We start from the raw sequence: 12,950 nt of genomic DNA, 5'->3' as shown, positions 1-12,950 counted from the left end.
CTCCCTCCGCACAAATTGAGAACAATTCTTACTTTTCAACTTCTTGCAAAGTTAAAGTTGTTCTCTATTATGTAAACAGTATGAAAAATATATATCTTACCCCATCTTGTGGATTGTTCATGTACTGTTGTCTCAGAACCTCAGCTTCAAGGTTGTTCAGCGTGGGCATCGATATTGAGTTACGTCGCAAATTCGTTCTTCTTGCCTCCGTGTCTTCTCTCTCCTTGTCTATCAGCACATTTGTCTCATTCACACCGAACGTCTTCGATGTACTAGGAGTAGCATCAGACACATCCGTAGATTGAGTACTTGGACTAGTAGGCTTGCTCGAATACGGGTCTAATGTCACGTAAAGAGTGCCTTCAGGGGTGTTGACAACGATTGTGTCACTATTTGGGGAAGAATGCACTGATCCTAAGTCTTTTGCATGAATCACCCCGTCTCTTTTTGGCTTGCAGTCATTTGTATCACCTCTCTCGACATCTCTAAACCTCTGTGGTCGAATAGGTTCTTCAGCTTTAACGGGTTCGAGTTCAACAAAATCGTCCACGAATGGAATGTCTTCATTAGCTTTAATTTCAGGCGAATTTAGTCCTCTTGCCACGTCGTTAAAAGGTTTATTGTTTCTGGGACGCCCGCCTTCCATTATATTTCATAGCTACCTGAAATGAGAAGTAATATAGGTTGAGTAATTAAAAAAAGATGATCATCTTCAAAATATTCGTGTTTGTGATCATGGTCACATGATGAATCATCGGTAAAGACTTCTTCTATTTTCAACATTTGTTTTATAACACAATTTACAGATAAGATCGTATTTTATTTACACAATTTAAAGAAGTTATGACACTATAGGGCTAGATTAGTTGTAAAACGAACTTTATGACAAGTATCTTTGTATGTCAATCCAGCGTGGATCTTTGAGCGGCGAATCAGCAACAATTTGGGCAGGTTGATGTGATGTCGACTGTACATATTCACCATTTGCTCTCTTGTGTATATAAGATGTAGTGCGTCATATAACCAAGGCCGAGATTTGATACAGATTATCTACTTACTGTAAGATATATTATATTACATAGGAATAATCAAATTATGATAACAAAATCCATAATAATGAATGTAATAAGTGCCACTTAATAATAATGTGCCAATTAATATTCTTTATAGCCATTTTATTGTATCCGTTTATAATGTATTTTTAATGTCTAAAACTTACCTTCGACTGAAATAAATATAAATGTTAATAATATAGTTTTGTTTGATTAAAGTCTTTCATATTAGTATTTCTATATTAAAGAAATATAACTTAGTTAACTATTATCATTCGACCTCGATGGCGCAGTGGTAAAGGTCTTGCCACTAAACCGAGAGGTCCCGGGTTCGACCCCGGTCGGGTCATGATGGAAAAATAATCTTTTTCTGATTGGCCCGGATCTTGGATGTTTATTTGTAGATGTATTTGTTATAAAATATCGTTGAGTTAGTATCCCATAACACAAGTCTCGAACTTACTTTGGGGCTAGCTCAATCTGTGTTATTTGTCCTAATATATTTATTTTATTTATCCAGCCCTTTATTTATTCATACATCGAAATATTTTTAACATAAGTATACTAAATGAAATACCTAATCAACGAAAAAAATACATTATAATTACGCAGTATCTAAGTACCTATTCATTAAAGTACAAGTGTATCTAACAAACGTTATGTGTATTATTGCACTAAAAATTTTAATTTATATTGAAAGTTAAACTTTATTATATATAAAAAAATTTCATGCAAGTTGATTCATTATATTAATTTTAATTTACGTATTTACTTTCGTGCAACAAAAACAAAGCTAAAGCAAAATATACCTTTTGTAAAAGAAGTAACAAAAAATATTTAAAATAAAAGTGTTGATTTTATATTAATTAATAATAATCACTTAGACATTTAGAAACTTCCAATTAACATAAACAAATTTACTTGAATACTTGAATAAAACTTAAGTCTTGTTAAAGAAAAAATACGTGCACTTTTAAATTAAAACGCGAACGAATGTATGTTATTAATTACCTGATTAACGCCGGAAGGCATTCTAAGCCAGCATATAATACAGAAATAAAATCAATAACACAATTAGAAGTATCGCATATATTAAATAGTCAAGGTGGAATATGCACCAAAAATTCACATTCTCGTTCACACACCAGCTACAGTTCATTTTTACCCCTTTTTAACACAATTTTACTTTATAAAACTGTTAATGTATAAGTGTATACTAAGATTTGAAAATAAACACACTCAAAAGTGAAATTACTATTATATTTAATGTTTCACGTTTAAATAATTATTTATTTTATATTTATGTGCACTGTTTTTCACGCTTAAATTTCACGTCACTAAGTCAATAATACATAAAATCCACGCATGTGCCATAGAGTTCTGTGATGAATTAAAATAAGGAAACTAATAATTACCCGTTCGTAACAGAATTAAGACAAGTTGAATTTTTGTGTTGTTATCCGCCTACACTCGTATAACTATAGTTGAGTGATGTAATGGACAAATGAGCAAAATTCTATGGCATCATTGCTCACGTAAAGTTGAAAATTAACGTAAAACACGATAATTATAATTAGACTGATTGGAAACGATTTCTGATGGTAACTGTGTGGCCAGGTCACATGATGAACTAAACAGTCTGAAAAGCAGGTAAAACCAGTTGTATTTTCCTTGGATTAATAAGGTGATAATTTAACCCGCTATGCATTGAATATTAAATATTTATTTTCTTGTATTTTATTTCTAGTTTCTTCGTTATAAGGAATGGTATTAAATAAATCTTTCGCGGTAAAGCTAGAAGTACTAAATGTAAGTAGCTGATTTAAAAGTCACTTAATTTAAAGCAATAGGTTTGGTAATCTTTGAGATTTTTAATAACTGTTTTTAAATACAGACTACGTAAACGATAGGTCAGACGTCAGACGAGAGGGGAAAAAGGAGTCTAAAAATATAACTGAAAAATAAAGTAAATTAATGTGGCAACATTGTATGATTTTCGGAAATACAATCACAGGCAAAACATTTGACATACATTTCGTTCAGTTTTGTTTAGTGAACACTTAGAGAAGTTACGCTATAAGTGAGCTTACACTCTATATCTCTGTGCTATAAGTAAATGAGCTTACACTCTTTAAAAATTACGCTATAAGTAAGTGAGCTTACACTCTATATCTCCGCGCTATAAGTGAGCTTACACTCTTTAAAAATTACGCTATAAGTAATAATTCGTCGAGTCGACCTGTAGATAAGTCAAAGAAATTAAGAAGAACTCATGGAAACCTGTACTTTATAAGTATTTACTAATGCAGCTTGGATTATTTGGATCTTTGGGCCGCGTTCGGCACGGACTGGTCTCATTCACTTTTTACGAAGCGTGTTGCAGATTCCTTCATGTAAACATTTTGACGAAGCTTGTGGCGGATTCACTTCTGTACACATTCTGACGAAGCACGTTGCGCATAACGCTTCTGTAAACTTCCATTTAATAGTGCATTATGAATAAACTATGTACTTATTTAAAAAATATGTTTATTTTGACTGATTTTTAATTTTTAGATTAAACACAGCATTGGTAAAACTTATATGAGCAAGTAATGTGAACGCAGATTGTAAATTACGTATTTCAATTTATTTATTTAAATTTAATTTTAAGTAGTAGGTATTAAATTGTTTTGATGATAAATTCTTCTTATTCGCGTGTCTATTGAGAATCTACAAACGCTCTATTCTAGATGTCAAATTGTAAAAGTTTCAAAAATGTTACACAGTGATTAATTTATAAACATAACATTTTCGTGTTTCCAGTGTCACTACAAACAAACGTCGACAAATGACGCTGGATTCCGAACTACATAATAATTGTTTGCAAACGGGATTAAGAGGAAAACCTGCAAAAACATCTTCTCAACTAGTTACAAATTTACTTGTCGGATGCAAGTCTTTATTTTTAATGGTAAAAATTTAATATCACACTAGCTGTGCAGTGGGCTTCACTTGCAACGGATATTATTAATGAAAAATAATTATGGAGAATCTTTATGAGACTAGTAGACGCCAAAACTTTTAAATTAAAATATTTATCTGTCTTTCTGTCTGTCTGTCTATATGTTTGTTCGCGCATCACGCAATATCTACTGGACGGTTTTCAGAGTTGTTGCTAACTTGAAATCTGGTATAGGTTACATCGCAATACGTTACTTAGAACAGGATATATTGACTATAATAAGTTATATATATTTTATTAGTGGGGAACCTATAATTGGCTTGCCGATTTATATTTTAAGCTACTAATCTAAACATATAGCTGTTAGTTCTCAAAAGAATAAATAAATTTAAAAAAATAAAAATAAAATAGGCGGACGCATGAAGGAAACGCAGGCGAAACCGCGTGCAAAAGCGACTATATATTTATATTGAATCCCAAATTATTTCAATGATTAATTTAACACTACTTACCTACTTAATTAAGTTCGCAGTTTCCACTGGTATAAAAATAAAATTAATTGCTTTACGTAACGCATTTCTATCTCCTTCTGGCGTGTGATTGTTTATTTTTTTTTTAATGCTTATTGTTCGTATCGTTCGTGTTGTACTGATATCGAGCTGTGCAGAATTTCTGTTGATACAAAATGTATTAAATTGTATTACTGGTTGACAACTAACGTCTTTCAAAAGTCTTTCAAGCAGGTCTGGGAACAGAGGAAGCAAAGAAAAGCATACAATGTGCCAGCTACTTCTCCTGAGGCCCAGAGACTAACCTATGTACACTACATTATCAACAAATAAGATAGGGAAAAATATCCAGGCGTACTAAAGAGCTACACACTTGTGACTGCCTACGTAGACACGTGCGTTACAATCTATGCAGGGTATACTTCTATACTATTATTATAAAGAGGTAAGTGTTTGTGAGTTTGTATGTTTGAGGCGGATAATCTTCGAAACTACCAAACCGATTGAAAAAATTAGAAAGAAAGATTAAAAAGAGAAGAAAAATTAAAAAGATTTAAAAAATAACATTAGAAAGGTACATTATCCAAGATTGCTATAGGCTATATTTTATCTCAAATTTCCCACGGGAGCCAAGACTCGGGCAACATCTAGTCTATTCATATAATAAAACTATAATTGGGCATGTTTGTACATAAGAGACATTAAAGACATACATTTATGGGTAGTATTTATAGGACTAATTGAAGCTAAAACAATTTTTTTTAGAATATATTTTCTGTCTATCTGTCTGTATGTTTGTTCGCGCATTACGAAAAAACTACTGGATATAATTTGATGTGGTTTCCACAATTGTATAGCAGATGGCCTAACTTAAAAACTGGTATAGGTTTCATCGCGATACGCTACTTAGAACCCGAGATATCGACAAAAATATGCTAAGAAGCGGACGCACGTAATAAACGCGGGTGAAGTTACATCTTCAGTCACCTTATGCAGTCGATATGCACCGGTTTGGACATTGACAAACTATCTTTTTGCGGCCAAAGATGAATTTACAAAGAGCTCACAATATTATAAGCTAATTCTTCACAAGTCGCTTATAAAGACGTGTTAATTTAAAATGGTAAAGGATACAAACAAACACATCTCGTGACTTCATGATATTGTCCTCATAGTCATACAATAGTGAAATCATTATAGTTTCAGTTTAAGTTAAATGACATAATAGGTCTTGTTATGTATGCATTAAGGTTAATAATAGTATGGAAATGATCAGTTTGTAGATAAACAGAGCCGTTACTGCACATTTATGTAAATTATTTGTTAGGTTTGCGGTTTTGATTAAATAGAATATGAATATGTGAGATTTATACGGTTCGTGGCAAGTGGAAACTCCTAATCTCTGCCTACCTTCATGGGAAAGAAACTGGGCACATATTCATTAATAAATGAAAAATCTGGGTCCCGCCAAGTCGAGCAATAAGCGGCACGGCCGTACCATCCTTTTCTCGAAGCAAATCAAGCCAATTTCGAATCCCAATAACTTCGTTGTGGATTCTATATTCAGGTGACTTAAAAACTAATGTTAGTAGAAAATTATAACTGTATACATATACATGTATATATGCATAAAACACATATTACTGAAAATGTGGCGTAGATATTTCGATTTATTGTTTCAGATATTAATTACTTATTTCAACTTTAATGCATAATCTAACAAAGGTTATCAATAAGTGCGTATGATTAATGCAAAAAACCATTTTCTGCCAATCAGACCTTCATTTAATGTTATACGGATAAATAAGCAAAACAGAATAATAATTATAACTAAACATAGCGGACTCTGGGCTCCGACGCTCAACAGCTAAGGAATACGCCGAGAATATGCTCAGATGAGAGAGAATCGTAACAAAACATTTATAACCCTTCTGGCATGATGCGATTAATATAGTAAAATGGGATTCTTTCGACGGTAAGAATTCTACCGAAATTGTTTTCTTTTTCATTTCTTCTTATAAATTCGTAGCTTACGAGACGAAATGTAAGTACCTACTTATGAGTAGGTACTTACATATTACATTACGTACGTGTATCTACCTACCTATATTCTGGCAATCGACATGAGACCGCGTGCCAAACAAAATAACTCCAGGAAATAGACCTTTTATCAAATAGATAAATTACAGGGCTTTTTATTTTCCTTATTTTTAGAGTTCCTTACCTCAAAAGGAAAAACGGAATCTGCATTATCGTTACTTCGTTTCTTCTGTCTACATGTTTATCAAGAACCTTTTTCTCACAAATGCGTGGAGGCACAGATATATTGACTTGATTGATAGATTTCCTGTTGAGGAATTTATATCAAACTTGCGGCCCGTCTCGGCTATGCTAGAGTAAAATTATAAGAAATTATACACATAAACTTTCCTCAGAAATAACACTATCTATTGATGGAAACCTTATAAAAATCCGTCTGTTAATTTTTTAGTTTATCGCGTTCATACAGAGGGACGGGGACTTCTTATATTTATGCAAATAAAGAATTGAATTGAATTAAATATTTTACGTTTTCACAAGGGAATCAAAATCTATAGAGACTTCCCGTTATTCTAGATTTATGAAATTGGACTAGAAGGAAGTCTATTGGGCTAGCAACAAATAAAATTCCAAAAATTTCGTTTAAAAAAGTCACGGCGAACTTATATTTGCGAGTAATTTCATACCAAAAGAAGGCGTACGCCCGCAGAACTAAGTTTGTGATTACAAAATAGTACGGAACCTCGTTACGCGAGTCTGACTCGTACTTGACTGGTTTTCATCAACACTATGGCTGACTATGCCGTACTTTGTTTGGTCAATTATGTGGTTGAAAATTGCTGTTTTATGTAAAGATTGGTTGGCATTTGTTTTACCTTGACGCTGAAATAGGTTGTGTGTAGTCATTACATTAACTGCAGGAAAGTAGTTATGGCATTGTTGATTTCTATATTCCTTAGGCTTCCTTATTTTTAGTAAATATCTCAGATTTTTGTCAGTAATGACAAAACAAAACTTGAGTCCTATGACAGATGTCAAACAGTATGAAACAATATATCTGTCTCTGTCGCTCACTTTTCGAATGTTTCAAGTGTAAATATTAAAAAATGGTTAAAATTTTTATTATTATTACAACTATTGAATATCGTTCATTCGTGGATAGGGTTTCACATGGGTTTTTTGTATACAATTTGTGTCAAATATTGCCGCCAATGCAGTACTAAATAAACATTCTATATAATTGACCCTGAAGGACAGCCACGTTTATGAATTAGTCAATAAATTATAAACCATAATATGCAAATGAATTATTGAAGAGGGTGCATTGTGTTAGCGAGGTCTTGATTGTAATGCTAACCATATGCGCATGCGCAAATACACGCTCCCTAGTGTAACGTTATGTAATTAGTAATACATTATTAGGCCTTTATAATGAATAGGTAGGTACTTATATGGCTGTGGTGCTGTAGTGAAGCAGGCGTCATGAAAGCCGGCCTATGTCGATAATACATTATTAAGGGTTGTATAAATTAAAGGTTTTAGTCAGTCTAAGTGTCCCACTGATGGGCAAAGGCTCGAGTGGAACTGGACAGGACATGTATGTTCTAGAAAATAAATGGTTTAGATAAAATTCTTCATATTAGTTCACTCTTGACTGGGTCGTGAGTATGAGTCGAACTTGGCTACAGCTTTTGTGATGGCTCTCATTTTATTCCGACCTGTCGCTTTCCCTCAGCACTCAGAAGCCAGACATTGTATGATACTGAGATCGAGCTATCTGGTAGGACTTCACTAACCTTCGAGAAACTAAAGAAAAGAGACAGGAGTATCTCCATAATTCTTCTACTAGATGGAAGTCGCCGGTAGACTTAGTTTTAAGTACATTTTTGACATCAATAAGTGACGTATCTATGTATCATCCTAAGTTAAATAAATTTTACTCTATTTACAATTTGAAAGCGATTCTTCTTGGCGTATTTAACGATTGATTCTAATTTTCTTTGTAAAGAGTCCTGCTTTTTTTACAGTCTCATCGCTGGCTATTATTAGTGCAACCTGGGTGCAGGTTTTAGGACACAGGGGACAACAGGTGTCTCATTAATTGGAGAAAGCGGCTATATACCTAATAGATTCTTTGAATATTCTTCTTGGCATCATCCATCCTATTTTTATATACAACATAAATAAGTATATTATCTACCTATAATAAAAAAAGTTATTGTATAAGAACAATTAAACGTGCTCGAGTCATAATAAAAAAAAATGCATTTTAATTGGTTGAAATTTGTACCACGCTCAGCTGTCGTCAATTAGTAACGATATTATAGTTATTTATGTATTTACCGTGAATATTTGCAATAATGAGTGCTAGAATACAGATCTACGTCGAGATAAACTAATAGACGTAATATATGTGTATGCAAATATATAGGAATTCCTTGATCGATAGTCGTAAAAGTATTACCTAACAGACTGTTTTTGTAATGTAATAACTACTATCATGCGTACCGATCCACGGCTTCGTCCATAAAACAAAACCTAAAGGAAGTTCGAACGGGATAAAAAAATATTAAAATATTGTATGTAGGTACCTAAATCTAAGTAACATAACACATGTAATGTAACAGCAAATATCCGTAGATATATCCGATATACCTACGCATAATAAAAAAATAAAAAAATATCGCTGGGATTATGCTCCACGAAAAAACACCCTTGCAAACATTCATATTAGAGAACACAGTTAGTTTCTTCTAATTGAAAATTGAAGGTACTTAAATTGTGACAAAATCTTATGTACGAGTTTCCATGAAAGAAATGCAGATACAGAAAACTCTAAAACCACGAGAATGCAACCTCCAGGCTGCAACTTTCGTCCAAAAAATGGGGCAATAAGATAATTGTGTGTCCTTCTCAGATCACAAAAACTTTTACTTTCAAAAATTCAAAAGATGAACAGCTTTATTAAATTTTTCGAGATGAAAAACGAATCTTGTAGAAATTAGAATTAATTGCTCCCTTCAGTGGGAATCTTCCCTTCCCTATCTCTCTCAGTTAGGTATATCAAGTAGGTAAACTACACAAGAACAAAACTTCAAATACTTGAAACCATGACATAAAAGAATTAAAAATTGACATAATCTTAATTTATATTTGGGAAAAATCAACCAAAAATAAAAGTACATACGGAATTTCCCCAAACAGCGATATAATTCCACGAAAAAACTGATCGATCACACACGTCCACGATTCGCGAGAGACGTTGGTAAGAGCGCGGCAGCCACTGCTCATTATCTATCCGTTTACTCGAGTACCATCAAACAGAGTAACGTAATCTTCGTCGACAGAACGTAAACGCTTGCTTTCATTAGATTATGATTAGATGAAGCATAGGGCTCCGTTGCAGTGGGAACTTTTGGTCAGAAGATAGATTAAAATTCTAAGGGCTTGTTTCGCACCTTGCTGACAAAGTATTGATATGTTCACATGTGTTTTAAGAGTGTTTTTAGAGGTAAATGACCAATCACTTCAGGTTTTTCTAGCAGTTAGTTTATTTGTCATATTACAATAAGATAATTTATCAAAACTCAATCTTTCTTTCATTTCTGCGTCGGTTTCATCCAAGGCTGTGACGCTATACTTATTATATTTAATTTTGTTATTTAACATTTTTATCGATTGTATTAAATAAGTTTATCACTTTGACCTTTTGCAGGAGTTAAGATAACAATACTATTTAAGCGGCTATTATTTGGTCTACCGCAGAAAGTTGTATTATTAACGAAGCTGGGTTTTTAAATATATTTTATACTATTTAAGGACAAGTCGCCTGAAAAGTCTCTGCCTGATTATACGTCTCATATTAGGTAAGGTCAAATCGTAGGTACTATTGTACCTTATTCCCTAATTTATCCCATTATCTGGGATCGGCCCAATCTTTCCATAATTCCCTATATCTAGTTATAAAGTTCAGAAGTAAACTGGTCTTTTGCAGCCGACCGTAGTTTTCCCCTCGCTTATTTTCGGTGTAGGTTCGTACCTACTCCATTGCGTCGGCGCAGCGCGTTGCTGGGTTGCTGTTGTTTTTCATAAGAATTGACAAAAAAAAACATTATCTTATATTTGTCTTGATTTGATTCGTACATTGACGTATGTCGACCCACCATTACCTGCCGCTTATTCTTTTGTTGGTATTATAGCTTTTCTTATTCTTTTGTTGGTATTATAGCTCCATCTTTCACCAAAACGTATAGCAAAAAGGATATGGAATAATACTAAAATGTTATAATATCAACATTCAACACGGAACTTGTTGTTTTCCATAAGTTTTTACATTGATGTACGTCGACCAGTTGATTCGAGGATGGAGCTCAGCACGACGTAGTGCAACTGAACAATGAAGCCGGACTCTAACGAAACAGTTACTTAACGGCAATGGCAGGTAAAGCCAAGAGGCATTACTATATAGAATAAAGTAATGTACTTAGTGTGATATACGATCTGAGTTGAGTAAACGTCTGGACGGGAAATGTTAATATCGAGATAACAACCGGCGTCTCACTAACTATTTCACTGGGATTAGTATGAAGGATGGGATTCTTAACCTTTGTTTATCTTGCTTCAAGGCTTTCCCTGGAAGCAAGTGGTGTTATAATGAAGACTACAATAAAGGAGTGAAACTCGACAAGAGTAGGATTCGAACCAGAGACTTCTCGGACGAACTCTGTGGCCTTCTTCTTCTCGAGTCTATTCACGTCTACCTAAAAATGGGCTCTCAATAGCTTCATTTGTGGCTGCCATCAGGTCAGCCCGTGGCCATCATGACTACTACATTCCCGGATTCGATCCCCGATCAGGCCAAGATGGATTTTTTTTTAAGTTTGACTTGGGTCTTGGATGTTTATCTATACTTACGTGTTATAGAATAGGTATAGTACCTATGTAGATTTTATGTGGATAGGTTAGTAGTATCCCATAATATGTTATGAGTTCGGGACTTATGAGTCCCGAACTTATTGTGCCTAACTAAATCTGTGTTATTTGTCCCTATATAGCTTTAAATACGCTTCATCCAACCAACACATAACACCGGGAAGGCCGATATACTGGGCCACGATACACAACAGGCCACGATATACTGAAATGATGACAAAGTAATTTATGTATAATTATAATGGCAGCATGTTAACTCTTATATCCACCGCGTAAAAGATAATCTACACTGACATATGTATCCATTTGTAATGTAGATATACTAACAGATAAACTCACAATAGTCCTGCGTGTGTAGGAAACGAACAATTGTGCAGTGTAATCTCTGACCTAAATACAAAAAATTATCCTGTTTTTCCAAATAGGTATTTATTTTTCTTCTGATGTATTAAATCCTGTCTGTTCAGGTTTTATGATTTGTACACTGGCCACTGATAAAAGAAAAAATTACAATGTGTTCTTGGTTTAAATATTTTTTCATATTGACATATAAGATTGCCGCCGATTGTCTTTAACATGTAAAATTACGATTTATATTTTGGAAGTTCAATATAATTATTTTCATTACCACTACACGCTAGTTATACTTAATTCATTACAGATCAACTATTTGAACACTGTCATTATAGTATTACCTATTTGAGATCGATCCGACCGATCTGGCATGATAGGGACCAACACTGTTCAAATGAGTTTCTTTCGGCATTTCTTCTCAGCAGTGGTCGTTCCGAAATGCCAGTAGTTTGTAGCTTGTGAGAAATAACTATAAATATAAAAATTGACGAGAAATTCTGAATAAATGATTTTAATTTGAATTTGAGAATTTTAAAAATGTAATCTTGTACTATATATTTAAAGTCGCTTACACAAGATTGGTGTGATTATAGACAGTAAAAATAATGAGCTGTCAACCACTTTATGCGATCCTCCATCCTCTTCAGGTATATCTTATCTGATTGGGTCAGGGATGAAATGTGACAATAATGTAATAAGGGATTAGGATAAATTAGCAAATAGGTCAACAGTTTCTATTCTTATAGCCTATGATGCAGAGAAATCGGATTTTTAGGTGCTACTATAAGTACTAAAGATAACGACGACTACCTTTACTACCTAGGCTGCGGTGACCACTTTCCGTATGGTATTCCGCAAAAAAGGGCTTTGAAACTACGTAAAAATCTTTTATTTTCCATCTATTCAAGTATACATATATATTCAAGTATACATGTATACATAGAGAGAAGAGTATCAGTACCATTTATTAATATCCGACGCGACAGAAGAATCGAATTTTATGTTTAACGTATCTGTGTATCTGTATGTCTGTCCGTAGCAACGTAGCAGCTGAACTGCTGAACCGATTTTGATCTGGTTTTTATTTGAAAGAGAATCTAATCGAGTGTGTTCTTAGCT

At 33.7% G+C, this 12,950-nt stretch overlaps 1 protein-coding gene and 1 long non-coding RNA gene across 4 annotated transcripts in view; one reads left to right on the top strand and one right to left on the bottom strand.

The window, feature by feature from the left end:
- The window catches only part of LOC128675796 (uncharacterized protein), a 34,113-nt gene extending 24,262 nt beyond the window's left edge, over positions 1-9,851 (bottom strand). The window contains exons 1-2 of one of the 3 annotated variants that reach the window (XM_053755473.2): positions 9,733-9,851; positions 101-662 (exon numbers count right to left, since the gene is read on the bottom strand). In XM_053755473.2, the coding sequence (XP_053611448.1) occupies positions 101-646 (546 nt within the window). In that variant the 5' untranslated portion in view covers positions 647-662; positions 9,733-9,851. Of the gene's footprint in view, positions 1-100; positions 663-2,063; positions 2,421-2,467; positions 2,616-9,732 lie in introns of those variants that run through there. The other 2 variants (XM_053755475.2, XM_053755474.2) reach the window with 2 other exon arrangements.
- On the top strand, positions 4,512-12,312 carry LOC128675798 (uncharacterized). The gene is made up of 4 exons (XR_008405331.2): positions 4,512-4,950; positions 10,261-10,411; positions 10,774-10,986; positions 11,600-12,312. It is a non-coding gene; the product is annotated as an uncharacterized LOC128675798 (long non-coding RNA).
- The last annotated feature ends 638 nt before the right edge of the window (positions 12,313-12,950 follow it).

Source organism: Plodia interpunctella, chromosome 15, assembly GCF_027563975.2.
Source record: "Plodia interpunctella isolate USDA-ARS_2022_Savannah chromosome 15, ilPloInte3.2, whole genome shotgun sequence".
NCBI lineage: Eukaryota > Metazoa > Arthropoda > Insecta > Lepidoptera > Pyralidae > Plodia > Plodia interpunctella.
This window is presented reverse-complemented; position numbering and strand designations above follow the sequence as displayed.